The 13,732-nt window shown below is 41.1% G+C and overlaps 1 protein-coding gene across 4 annotated transcripts in view; it reads left to right on the top strand.

The window, feature by feature from the left end:
- LOC129836534 (E3 ubiquitin-protein ligase MARCHF8-like) overlaps positions 1 to 13,732 on the top strand; it is a 179,302-nt gene that overhangs the window by 23,518 nt on the left and 142,052 nt on the right. For all 4 annotated transcript variants that reach the window (XM_055902849.1, XM_055902845.1, XM_055902846.1 and 1 more), the window contains exon 2: positions 9,948 to 10,160. In XM_055902849.1, the coding sequence (XP_055758824.1) occupies positions 10,105 to 10,160 (56 nt within the window). In that variant the 5' untranslated portion in view covers positions 9,948 to 10,104. The remainder of the gene's footprint in view (positions 1 to 9,947; positions 10,161 to 13,732) is intronic.

Below are 13,732 nucleotides of genomic sequence, written 5' to 3'. Positions count from 1 at the left end.
TCCCATTTTGTGAAATCTTGGTTGGTGAGCGGACCCCAAACCTCACAACCATAAAGGGCAATGGGTTCTATGACTGATTGAAGTATTTTTAGCCAGATCCTAATTGGTATGTTGAATTTTATGTTCCTTTTGATGGCATAGAATGTCCTTCTTGCCTTGTCTCTCAGATCGTTCACAGCTTTGTGGAAGTTACCTGTGGCGCTGATGTTTAGGCCAAGGTATGTATTGTTTTTTGTGCGTTCTAGGGCAACGGTGTCTAGATGGAATTTGTATTTGTGGTCCTGGCGACTGGACCTTTTTTGGAACACCATTATTTTGGTCTTACTTTGATTTACTGTCAGGGCCCAGGTCTGGCAGAATCTGTGCAGAATATCTAGGTGCTGCTGTAGGCCCTCCTTGGTTGGTGACAGAAGCACCAGATCATCAGCAAACAGTAGACATTTGATTTCAGATTCTAGTAGGGTGAGGCCGGGTGCTGCAGACTTTTCTAGTGCCTGCGCCAATTCGTTGATATATGTTGAAGTGGGTAGGCTTAAGCTGCATCCCTGTCTCACCCCACGGCCCTGTGGGAAGAAATGTGTGTGTTTTTTGCCTATTTTAACCGCACACTTGTTGTTTGTGTACATGGATTTTATAATGTTGTATGTTTTACCCCGAACACCACTTCCCATCAATTTGTATAGCAGACCCTCATGCCAAATTGAGTCGAAGTTTTTTTTTAAATCAACAAAGCATGAGAAGACTTTGCCTTTGTTTTGGTTTGTTTGTTTGTCAATTAGGGTGTACGGACAATGAAAGGACCATAGAATGAGTGCCTGGTGATATTTACCTAACAGATGCAATGGGCGCTGAAGAGGCAGCAGGCATAGCAAGAACCCAGAGTTTTAAACATTTTTTGTTAATCAAGTCTGTGTCCGGAATGGCTGCACATGGCCCACATGGATAATCATAAGGGGCTTGGACTAGGTAAGGCTTGTGATCACGCGGCTAATGGTTGCCATCTCAACCACCACGGTATGGATGTTTTTGTACTCATGACAGTGACATTTAGTTTTGACATGTTTTAAGTGAATCATTGGTTTTAAGTGAATCACATGGTCTGTTGTACGGTAATTTGGTAAGAAGCCAATTTGACATTTGCTCAGTACATTGTTTTCACTGAGGAAATGTACGAGTCTGCTGTTAATGACAATGCAGAGGATTTCCCCAAGGTTGCTGTTTATGAATATCCCACGGTAGTTATTAGGGTCAAATTTGTCTCCACTTTTGTGGATTCGGGTGACGGGTCCTTGGTTCCAAATATTGGGGAAGATGCCAGAGCTAAGGATGATGTTAAAGAGTTTTAGTATAGCCAATTGGAATTTGTTGTCTGTATTTTTGATCATTTCATTGAGAATACCATCAACACCACATGCCTTTTTGGGTTGGAGCATTTTTATTTTGTCCTGTAGCTCATTCAATGTAATTGGAGAATGTAGTGGGTTCTGGTAGTCTTTAATAGTTGATTCTAAGATTTGTATTTGATCATGTATATGTTTTTGCTCTTTGGTCTTTGTTTTAGAGCCAAAAGGATTGGAGAAGTGGTTTACTCATACATCTCCATTTTGGATAGATAATTCTTCATGTTGTTGTTTGTTTAGTGTTTTCCAATTTTCCCAGAAGTGGTTAGATTCTATGGATTCTTCAATTACATTGAGCTGATTTCTGACGTGCTGTTCCTTCTTTTTCCGTAGTGTATGTCTGTATTGTTTTAGTGATTCACCGTAGCGAAGGCGTAGACTCAGGTTTTCCGGGTCTCTATGTTTTTAGTTGGACAGGTTTCTCAATTTCTTTCTTAGATTTTTGCATTCTTCATCAAACCATTTGTCATTGTTGTTCATTTTCTTCGGTTTTCTATTTGACATTTTTAGATTTGATAGGGAAGCTGAGATGTCAAATATACTGTTAAGATTTTCTACTGCCAAGTTTACACTTTCATTATTACAGTGGAACATTTTACCCAGGAAATTGTCTAAAAGGGATTGAATTTGTTGTTGCCTAATTGTTTTTTGGTAGGTTTCCAAACTGCATTCCTTCCATCTATAGCATTTCTTAATGTTACTCAGTTCCTTTGGCTTTGATGCCTCATGATTGAGTATTGCTCTGTTCAAGTAGAGAGATGGCTAGACTGTGATTAGACTGTGATTTTGCTGTGGTCTGATAGGTGTGTCAGTGTGCTGACTGTGAATGCTCTGAGAGACTCTGGGTCGAGGTCAGTAATAAAGTAGTCTACAGTACTACTGCCAAGAGATGAGCTATAGGTGTACCTACCATAGGAGTCTCCTCGAAGCCTCTCTCTCTCTCTGTGTCTCTCTGTGTCTGTCTGTGTCTCTCTGTCTCTCTCTCGCTCTCTCTCTGTCCTCCAACTTACCACTCTGTGTTCAAAGCCCTGTCTCAGACCTCTCATCCCTAACACTCATTAGCATATATTCTAATGAGGTTGACAATAGTATTACTGAAGAGCCTGAAATGTCAGTGATGCTGGTGATTGAGCCGGCTAGCATAGAGGAGGAGGATGACATTTAGGAGAAAGGAGGACCTGAACTGTTTTCACACTACTGCTCTCACGTCTCTGTGTGAGTATTTGTCCAGATAAGTGCTGCTGGTTTAATAATGTAAGCGCATTGATAAGGAGTTGAAGCATTGAGTCTCATTACTAGGAGGTGTGTAGCTCCAAGCCATCTCTGTCACAGTCATACACACACACCAAATGTCTGCTCTGTCTATCTGATGGAAGAGGGTGAGTGCAGGTCTGGGTCTGCTCCGTGTGAATAACAAGGGTTCAGCCAGGCAGAAAACAGATGGAGGATAGATATAGATTTACCTGACAGGACTCTGGACTGGAGAGAGAACCCACTGCCTGAGGAGAGAGACTTTTTAAATACATTAGGAACCTGGGTTGCAAAGTAAGACCGGATCTAGTTGTTTATATTTGTGTCAGTCAGTCAGTCAAGATGAGTGTTGTTTTTGTAAACCTTTATGGTCTGAAGACTTTTTGATGTTGGGGATTTTGTCATGTAGATGAGTGAAGCGGACCGTGAAGATTAAACTTTGAATGTAAATGACAATATTTTTTATTGGGTTCTTGTATTATTCCTTTTAAATAGAAACAATGACTGTGTGTCTATGCTCACACGTGTGCATGCACTTTTATACGCGTGTGTTTGTGTGTTTCAGCAGGTTACTGTAAATCCGAACCAGCCTCCAGTAGCTGGTGTCATGGCAACAAGGTCAATTTCTGACCAATCTGACCTTTTCATGAAGTTATTGATTGGACCATAGAAATAGAATGTGTGTTTCCGTGTGTGTGTTTGTGTGTACGTGCAGTAATGTGTAGGGGGGGGGAAGGCTGGGCCCGTGTCCATGTAGCACTAGTGTGTTAGAGGAAACAGTGGTTGGTGCAGACATTTCTCTGGACTCACTGTCTTACTGAAGATGAGCTCATAGGCAATTGTAAGTTGGATGTCTCTCTATCTTTCTCTCTCTAACCCTCTCCTTCCCTGTCTTTCTCTCTCTAACTCTCTCTAACCCTCTTCTTCCCTGTCTTTCTCTCTCTAACTCTCTCTAACCCTCTCCTTCCCTGTCTTTCTCTCTCTAACTCTCTCTAACCCTCTTCTTCCCTGTCTTTCTCTCTCTAACTCTCTCTAACCCTCTCCTTCCCTGTCTTTCTCTCTCTAACTCTCTCTAACCCTCTCCTTCCCTGTCTTTCTCTCTCTAACTCTCTCTAACCCTCTTCTTCCCTCTCTCCTTCTCTCTCTATCTCTCTCTAACCCTCTCCTTCCCTGTCTTTCTCTCTCTAACTCTCTCTAACCCTCTTCTTTCCTCTCTCCTTCTCTCTCTATCTCTCTCTCTAACCCTCTTCTTCCCTGTCTTTCTCTCTCTAACTCTCTCTAACCCTCTTTTTCCCTCTCTCCTTCTCTCTCTATCTCTCTCTCTAACCCTCTTCTTCCCTGTCTTTCTCTCTCTAACTCTCTCTAACCCTCTTCTTCCCTCTCTCCTTCTCTCTCTATCTCTCTCTCTAACCCTCTCCTTCCCTGTCTTTCTCTCTCTAACTCTCTCTAACCCTCTTCTTCCCTGTCTTTCTCTCTCTAACTCTCTCTAACCCTCTTTTTCCCTCTCTCCTTCTCTCTCTATCTCTCTCTCTAACCCTCTTCTTCCCTGTCTTTCTCTCTCTAACTCTCTCTAACCCTCTTTTTCCCTCTCTCCTTCTCTCTCTATCAATTTTTCAATTCAATTCAATTCAATTGACTTTATTGACATGGTAGGTTCGTTATTACTTACATTGTCAAAGTATACATATCGAAAAATAAAAATCAAATATATATGTATATATATACAAAATATATATATATATATTTATATATAAATAAATGGTGGGACCAACAGCAATAATAACAGTAGTAGTGGACATGGGATTACCATTAACAACAACTACAACAATATTAGTCAGAACAACAATAAATTAAAGCAACAGTAGTAGACCAGTGTCAATATGACTTGAGAAGACATGACCTGGTATGAAAGACAAAACAAAACTAAGCTAAATTGGAAATATTATCAATATTACTTTGCATTTTTCACTGGCTGTCCCTCAGATTGTGGCAGGAGGACACATATTTGGCTGCCAAAACTGCACATTTTGGCTTTTCACCCAATAAATATTTGATTTTTTCTTCATCTTTTATAGTTTCAAATTCTTTGTATTGAGTTATAATTTTGGGAAAGAAATATGCTCTTAGGTCTGAGTATTTGTCACAGTGTAGTAGGAAATGCACCTCTGTCTCTACCTCTCCTCTGGAGCAGAGTGAGCACAGCCTGTCCTCTCTGGGCAGCCAGGTTTGTCTGTGACGACCGGTCTCTATAGCCAGACGGTGCTCACTGAGTCTGTACCTAGTCAATGTTTTCCTCAGTTTTCTATCAGTCACAGTGGTCAGATAGTCTGCCACCATGTACTGTCTGTTTAGAGCCAAATAGCATTGAAGTTTACTTTGATTTTTTGTGGTGTCTTTCCAATAGGTTATATATTTTTCTTTTTGTTTTGTGATGATTTGGTTGGGCCAGATTTTCTGAGGGCTGTCCCGAGGCTCTATGGGGTTGGTTTGGGTTGGTGAACTGAGCCTCAGAACCAGCTGGCTGAGGGGACTCTTCTCTGGTTTCATCTCTTGACATTGTAGAGCTGTGTGATGGAATGTTTTAGGGTCACTTGTTTTTAGATGGTTGTAAAATTTGATGGCTCTTTTTTCTATTCGAATGAGGAGGGGGTATTGGCCCAATTCTGCCCTACATGCGTTATTTGGAGTTTTTCTTTGTACTTGCAATACAGTCTTGCAAAACTCTGCATGCAATATTTCAGTTGGATGTTTGTCCCATTTAGTGAATTCATTATTAGAGAGTGGACCCCATACTTCACTGCCATATAGAGCAATTGGTTCTAATTGGAATTTCAATTTTGATGTTCCTTTTAATGGCATAGAATGCTCTTCTTGCTTGGTCTCTCAGCTCATTCACAGCCATGTGAAAGCTACCTGTGTTGCTGATATTTAGTCCTAGATATGTGTAGTTTTTGGTGTGTTCTAATAGAACTTTGTCCAAATAGAATTTATATTTGTCATCCTTATTTCCCGACCTTTTTTGGAATATCATTATATTTGTTTTTTTTAGGTTAACGGTCAGAGCCCAGGTCTGACAGAACCTGTGAAGACGATCTAGGTGCTGCTGTAACCCCTCTTTAGTGGGAGACAGCAGCACCAGGTCATCTGCGTACAGCAGACACTTGATTTCAGTGTTGTGTAGGGTGATACCAGGTGCTGCCGATTCTTCTAATGTTTTTGCCAATTCATTAATGTAGATGTTAAATAATGTTGGACTTATTGGGCAGCCCTGTTTCACTCCCCGCCCCTGAGAGAAGAAGTCTGTTTGCTTGTTGCCAATTTTAACCGCACATTTGTTTTTAGTGTACATTGATTTAATAAAATCATATGTTTTCCCTCCAATACCACTTTCTATTAGTTTATACAAAAGACCTTCGTGCCAAATTGAATCAAATGCTTTCTTGAAATCTACAAAACACGAGTAGATTTTGCCTTTGTTTTGGTTAACTTGTTTATCAATTAGAGTGTGGAGGGTGTAAATGTGGTCTGTTGTACGATCATTTTTTAGAAATCCAATCTGGCTTCTGCTCAGGACGTTGTGTTCGTCAAGGAAATGATGTAGTCTGCTATTTATAATACTGCAGAGAATTTTCCCCAAGTTGCTGTTAACGCAAATTCCTCTGTAATTATTCGGGTCAAATTTGTCTCCATTTTTATAGATTGGTGTGATCAATCCCTGTTTCCAAATATCGGGGAAAATACCTGCAGTGAGGATAATGTTGAAGAGTTTGAGTATAGCCAATTTGAATTTGTGGTCTGTATATTTGATCATTTCATTTAAAATACCATCAGCACCACAGGCCTTTTTGGGTTGAAGATTGCATAGTTTTTCCAATAATTCTTCTTCTGTAATTGGGGTATCTACAGGATTCTGATAGTCTTTGACTGCTAATTCAAGGATTTGTAATTTTTCTTGTATATCTTTTTGTTCTGGGCTCTTTGTTATATTGCTGTAGAGGTTTGCAAAGTGATTTCTCCACATATCCCCATTTTGGATAGCCAATTCCTCATGATGAGGTTTGTTTAATTTATTCCAATTCTCCCAGAAGTGGTTTGATTCTATGGATTCCTCAATTCCATCCAGCTGATTTCTAATGTGCTGTTCCTTTTTTGTTCTTAGGGTGCGTTTGTATTGCTTCAGTGTTTCCCCATATTGAAGGCGTATATTTTTGTTGTCTGGTTCTCTGTGTTTTTGATTAGATATATTTCTCAATGACTTTCTTAGATTTTTGCAATCATTATTAAACCATTTTTTTATTATCTGTTATTTTTGGTTTGCTCTTATGCTTCTTTAGATTAGCCAAGGAGGCTAATTTGTCAAATATAAAGTTTATGTTTCTAACGGCCAAATTTACACCTTCATTGCTGAAGGAGAATGTTAAGGCTAAAAAGTTGTGCAGGAGAGATTGTATTTTTTGGCTACTAATTGCTTTTTGGTAGATGTCTGTACTGTTTGCACTCCATCTATAGGCTTGTTTAGTACCATGCAATTTATTGGGCCGTGATGCTTCATGGTTGGGTTCTGCTCTTCTCAGATACACTGTGATTTTACTGTGGTCTGAGAGAGGTGTTAGTGGGCTGACTGTGAAGGCTCTGAGAGACTCTGGGTTTAGGTCGGTCTCTAACCCTCTCCTTCCCTGTCTTTCTCTCTCTAACTCTCTTTAACCCTCTTCTTCCCTGTCTTTCTCTCTCTAACTCTCTCTAACCCTCCTTTTCCCTCTCTCCTTCTCTCTCTATCTCTCTCTCTAACCCTCTCCTTCCCTGTCTTTCTCTCTCTAACTCTCTCTAACCCTCTCCTTCCCTGTCTTTCTCTCTCTAACTCTCTCTAACCCTCTTCTTCCCTGTCTTTCTCTCTCTAACTCTCTCTAACTCTCTTTTTCCCTCTCTCCTTCTCTCTCTATCTCTCTCTCTAACCCTCTCCTTCCCTGTCTTTCTCTCTCTATCTCTCTCTCTAACCCTCTTCTTCCCTGTTTTTCTCTCTCTAACTCTCTCTAACCCTCTTCTTTCCTCTCTCCTTCTCTCTCTTTCTCTCTCTCTCTCTTTCTCTCTCTCCTTCCCTGTCTTTCTCTCTCTAACCCTCTTCTTCCCTGTCTTTCTCTCTCTAATTCTCTCTAACCCTCTTCGTTCCTCTCTCTTTCTCTCTCTCTAACATTCTCCTTCCCTGTCTTTCTCTCTTCTCCTTCCCTGTCTTTCTCTTTTCTCCTTCCCTGTCTTTCTCTCTCTAACCCTCTCCTTCACTGTCTTTCTCTCTCTAATTCTCTCTAACCCTCTTCTTCCCTCTCTCTTTCTCTCTCCTTCTCTCTCTCTAACTCTCTCTATCTCTCTCTAACCTTCTCCTTCGCTCTCATTACATAATGAAAAGCCTTTCTGGTGACCCTGCTATGTAATTCATATCTGACTGTGATAGTGTCAAGACCCCTTTTTAGTTTCCCTGCAGTGCCTTGTCCTCTGGGTCTATAATGTCCTTGGGACCTGAGGGAGAGACTACCGGAGACCCCTATGGTCCCCTGAGATATCCCTAACCTCTACTGAGAGAGAAATAGAATCCACCTCTACTTCCAGACAGCACTGGATTAGTGATGCACCACTATCCCTCTTCCTGTCTGTCTTCCTCTTCTTCCTGTCTTCCACCTGTTCCCTCCCTCCCCAAATAGAGTCCTGGCACTACGGTGATGGTAGATGCCCTCCAACAGTTTTGCCCAGTGCCCTTGACCTGGACGCTGTATTTCGCAGGGTTCACCTAAGACGTCAATATGACATATTCCTCTTTCCCTTACTAGTAGCCTACATCTCCAGCGTTGGCACACACACACACACGCGTGCGCGCACGCACGCACGCACGCACGCACGCACGCACGCACGCACACACACACACACACACACACACACACACACACACACACACACACACACACACAAATGTGTACACGGATCCACACCAACACATGCGGGCACAAGAACTCTCACACACATGCACACGCACGCACGCACGCACATCCACACACCAGAGGGGTTGAACCTTACAGTAATTGCAGTCAGTGGCTGTGCACTGCAGATGGCTGCATTAGCAGAAGTGGAAACCATATATTTATAAGTATATTTCCATCACTTCTCACCTTGGGCTGCTTCAGGCCCTGTCAATATGTTAACAGAGTGATTCTTCACGAAACCAGGACAAAAAAAGACCATGATTTTTTCCCTTCTCACATTTAATCCATATAATGGTCATTTGTAGGAAGAATTGTTGACATATGTTAGATATTTGTATCTAAAACCATAATTGAGAAATAATTTATAAAAGTTGGCATATTTATGACATTTTTGCCTTACCCAGGCCTCCTTTAAGACTCCATGATGTTTTATCTGTAGGTGCTACAGGTCTCCTATAAGACGCCATGATGTTTTATCTGTAGGTGCTACAGGCCTCCTATAAGACGCCATGATGTTTTATCTGTAGGTGCTACAAGTCTCCTATAAGACTCCATGATGTTTTATCTGTAGGTGCTACAGGTCTCCTATAAGACTCCATGATGTTTTATCTGTAGGTGCTACAAGTCTCCTATAAGACTCCATGATGTCTTATCTGTAGGTGCTACAAGTCTCCTATAAGACTCCATGATGTTTTATCTGTAGGTGCTACAGGCCTCCTTTAAGACTCCATGATGTTTTATCTGTAGGTGCTACAAAGCGGACATTGGTGTCATATGAAGCTTTACCACTTGCTCTGTAATATGATTAGTATTTTTATTTAATTAAAATTGTTTAGACAATTATTTATGAATCTTGAAAAATATAAGTCAACAATCCTTCCTCCAAATGAACATTCTATGGATTAAATGTTGTGCAAATCCCCAAAATCATCGTCTTTTTTTGTCCTGGTTTTGTGAGGAATTACCCATCATGGTGCTGCTTAGATTGTGGTTCCTCAGTCTTCTCTCACCCTCAATGTGCTATTATGGGCAATTCAGACCTTTCTCAATGTTGACAGTCAATGTGTTATCATGGCCTATTGATACCATGGTTCATTCTCTCCTCTCTGTGTCAATGTGCTATTATGGGATGTTTGTACTATAGTTATAGACTTCACAAGATGGGCTGTTCAGACTCTTCTCTCTGACAATGTGTAATCATCACTCTGATAAAGAAAGAAAGGAAAATTCAAATATCTTTTGAAAATAAATGTGATAGGTGTGAGTGTTGTTTATGTACTGTATGTCTAACCCTGTCTCTCCTCTTTCCAATCTTTTTCCTCTCCAGAGCAGTGCAGGCTACGGTAGGAGTAGTGTTTTGGCCAGTCATGCCTGTTGCCGTGGCAGCAGCAGCAAGACAGGAAGTGTGTGTGTGAGTACGCCCAGTCCGGTGGTTTCCGCGGGGATGAACATGCCACTGCACCAGATCTCTGTCATTCCCCGTGATGTCCCTTCCTCCCGGGTCAGCAGCAGCGGAAAGGCCAAGGACAAAGACAAACAGGTAGGGTCAAAGGTCATGGTCTTCTTGTGGGGCGTTTTGGACGAGGACGTTGTTTGGTACAACAATCTTTTGGCAGTATGGAATACTTTTTTTAAACAAATAGCAGGACTCATTGTGACCCACACTGTCATGTGTTGATACTGCAGGGACTCCACAGAGACGTGTGTGTGTGTGTGTGTGTGTGTGTGTGTGTGTGTGTGTGTGTGTGTGTGTGTGTGTGTGTGTGTGTGTGTGTGTGTGTGTGTGTGTGTGTGTGTGTGTGTGTGTGTGTGTGTGTGTGTGTGTGTGAGAGAGAGAGTAGGGAACTGCTCAGTTCACTAAATGCTGTTTGACTGAGGCCCCATCACAGAGCATCACAGTAGAGGCTCCACTGCTAGGCTGAATTGGTTTAACAAGGACAAGCTTTCAGTTTGCAAATGGTTTTGTGCTGCTATGATGAGTCAGAAGGTCAAAGGAGGATGAGAGTTTGTGTGTTAGGTTTGGACGATATACCGGATACCGGTGTATTTAGACACACCGACAGTATGATTTTCAATACCTAGGAGTTGGGAGTCCCTCCCCTTGCGGGGGCTGCGGAGGTGCGTGCTACGCCACTGGTTATAAGTTAACTATCATAGATTTGCCAATTAAATTATATCCAGCTCTGGGCACCAACTATGCATTTGGTTTGCTAACTTGCTAGCTACGTGGATAGATGTCCAGATCAAGCTTCTTGGTTACAGCAGAGACGATCAATCCCCTCCTGGTTCAAGATCCATGTTGCCTAAATTGTTTTGTGTGTCTTTTTAACTAAATAGCGCCCCTTGTGTGCACTTCCAGTAATAACGTAAACCCTGGTATGGTACAGAAACAGTACGACAGTAAGAAAATCTGGATACCAACCCTAGTGTGTGTATAGAGGCTCCACTGCTGAGCTGAGGTGGTTTAATAGGGAGAAGCTTTCAGTTTGTGAAGAACGGTTTCGTGCTACTATGCTGAGTCATAAAGTCACAGAAGGATGTGTGTGTGTGTGTGTGTGTGTGTGTGTGTGTGTGTGTGTGTGTGTGTGTGTGTGTGTGTGTGTGTGTGTGTGTGTGTGTGTGTGTGTGTGTGTGTGTATTTAGGGCTGGAATAATTACGTGTAACCAACGGTTATGGATAAAGACCGTCATGAAAATAAAATAACCGTCATAACCGTTTATTTATAAAAAATATTTATAAAATGACTGAAGATGGGATGGCCTGGCGTTTCTGCCGTAACATGGTCTATTCACAACGTGATGAAACTTTGTTTCTCCTTGCTGAAACAAGCAAGGTGTTGTAGCAAATGAGTCTTCAACCCCCCTTCAGTAGCAGCACACAGCTATAGAATGAATAGAACAGGCTTGGAACCTCTAACCCTGGAAATTTGACTAGTAAACTCATAGATGCGGTAAAGAGGTCAATGGAATGCAGACTTGGTGGATAGAAGAAGGACGCTGGATTGGCGCACATTCAACTTTTAAACAAATCTGTTTAAAAAAAATAAAACAATAAGGATGTTTGTCAAATCTGTCATGATGGATGTATTGTAACAGGCCCACAATGTACTTACTAAAGTCTGATTTGGATATATTTGGCTGTTTTTGCTGAATAACATTTAGAAGCTGTTCCTTTTCAGGTTTAAAAGAAGTGACTGCTAAATGCTAACTTCTGTTCGTATAACCTGGCAGCATAGCTAGCATGCAGAAATCCGTGGTGTTAGTTAAAGTCGTCTTTTAACTGCAATGCAATTAATTGGTGACGATGACATGAACATGTAATGGGGTTGACATCCTCACAAGGGAAATTATGTGGATATATTGAAGCAACATCTCAAGACATCAGTCAGGATGTTAAAGCTTGGTCGCAAATGGGTCTTCCAAATGGACAATGACCCCAAGCATACTTCCCATGTTGTGGCAAAATGGCTTAAGGACAACCAAGTCAAGTTATTGGAGTGGCCATCACAAAGCCCTGATCTCAATCCTATAGAAAATTTGTGCGCAGAACTGAAAAAGCACGTGCGAGCAAGGAAGCCTACACACCTGACTCAGTTACACCAGCTCTGTCAGAATGAATGGGCCAAAATTCACCCAACTTATTGTGGGAAGCTTGTGGAAGGCTACCCGAAACGTTTGACCCAAGTTAAACAATTTAAAGGCAATGCTACCAAATACTAATTGAGTGTATGTAAACTTCTGACCCACTGGGAATGTGATGAAATAAATAAAAGCTGAAATAAATCATTCTCTCTACTATTATTCTGACATGTCACATTCTTAAAATAAAGTGGTGATCCTAACTGACCTAAGACAGGGAATTTTTACTAGGATTAAATGTCAGGAATTGTGAAAAACTGAGTTTAAATGTATTTGGCTAAGGTGTATGTAAACTTCCGACTTCAACTGTATATGTATTAATGTATGTATGTATGTGTGTGAATGTGTGTATATATATATATATATATATATATATATATATATATATATATATATATATATATATATATATATATATATATATATATATATATATATATATTATGTATGTATATATATTATGTATGTATATGTGTATATATGTGTATATATGTGTGTTTATGTATATATGTGTGTATATATACAGTGGGGCAAAAAAGTATTTAGTCAGCCACCAATTGTGCAAGTTCTCCCACCTAAAAAGATGAGAGAGGCCTGTAATTTTCATCAGAGGTACACTTCAACTATGACAGACAAAATTAGAATTGTTTTCTCCAGAAAATCACATTGTAGGATTTTATTTGACTTGGTCATTTGGCTGACCAATAGCCGTCATCCAAATTTCTATGACCTTCACAGCCCTAGTGTTTCAAGGTCACATGCACAAGTACAGTGAAATGCCTTTCTTGCAAACTCAAGTGTGTTTTTGTCTTTCTCTCTTGCTCTACCTCCTGTTTGTGTACCTCTGTATGCTTGTCTGTCTTACAGTGTGTACAGAGACAAACAAAGGAAACAGAATATTTCCACAAACAGAAAAGCTGAATATTTCTCCGTATGATTTAAGGCTGTTTTGATCTTAAAGCATTGATGCGTGAGATGCATTCTAATGCCAGGAAGGTGGCACTTTCCTCCCTTTCTGGTCTCCTCGCATCTCTTCTGGTCACATGCTGCTGCTTAAGGAAGGTGATTGGATGCTGACACTAATGAGAACGCTCTCACCAGGAAGTTTCACAACGCCGAGTTCTACTCCAGCTGCTCTCTCTTCATCTGACTACGTGTGCTGTCATAGTCTGACAGCATCTGGTCGTCGTGGTGGTGGCACAGGGCTGCTCATTTCTCCTAAGTGGAGATTTTCAATTTTCTCCCTCACTCACCTGTCCATCTCCTCAGTTGAATTACATGCTGTCACTGTTGGTGGCAGGGTGTGGGTGTGTGGGGGTGCCTGCGTGCGTGCGAGCGTGTGAAGGGCTGTACCTACACACTGAAATAAGGCTGTAAAGTCGAAACGTCTGATGCAGTAAAAAATGTAAAATATCGGATAATGACTTAAGCTTTAATGCAACATATTTTTAGTGCGAACACATTGCACCTCTT

This window comes from Salvelinus fontinalis, chromosome 37 (assembly GCF_029448725.1).
Source record: "Salvelinus fontinalis isolate EN_2023a chromosome 37, ASM2944872v1, whole genome shotgun sequence".
Lineage (NCBI taxonomy): Eukaryota > Metazoa > Chordata > Actinopteri > Salmoniformes > Salmonidae > Salvelinus > Salvelinus fontinalis.
Note: the sequence above shows the minus strand (reverse complement) of the source record. Positions and strands in the feature narration are given on the sequence as shown.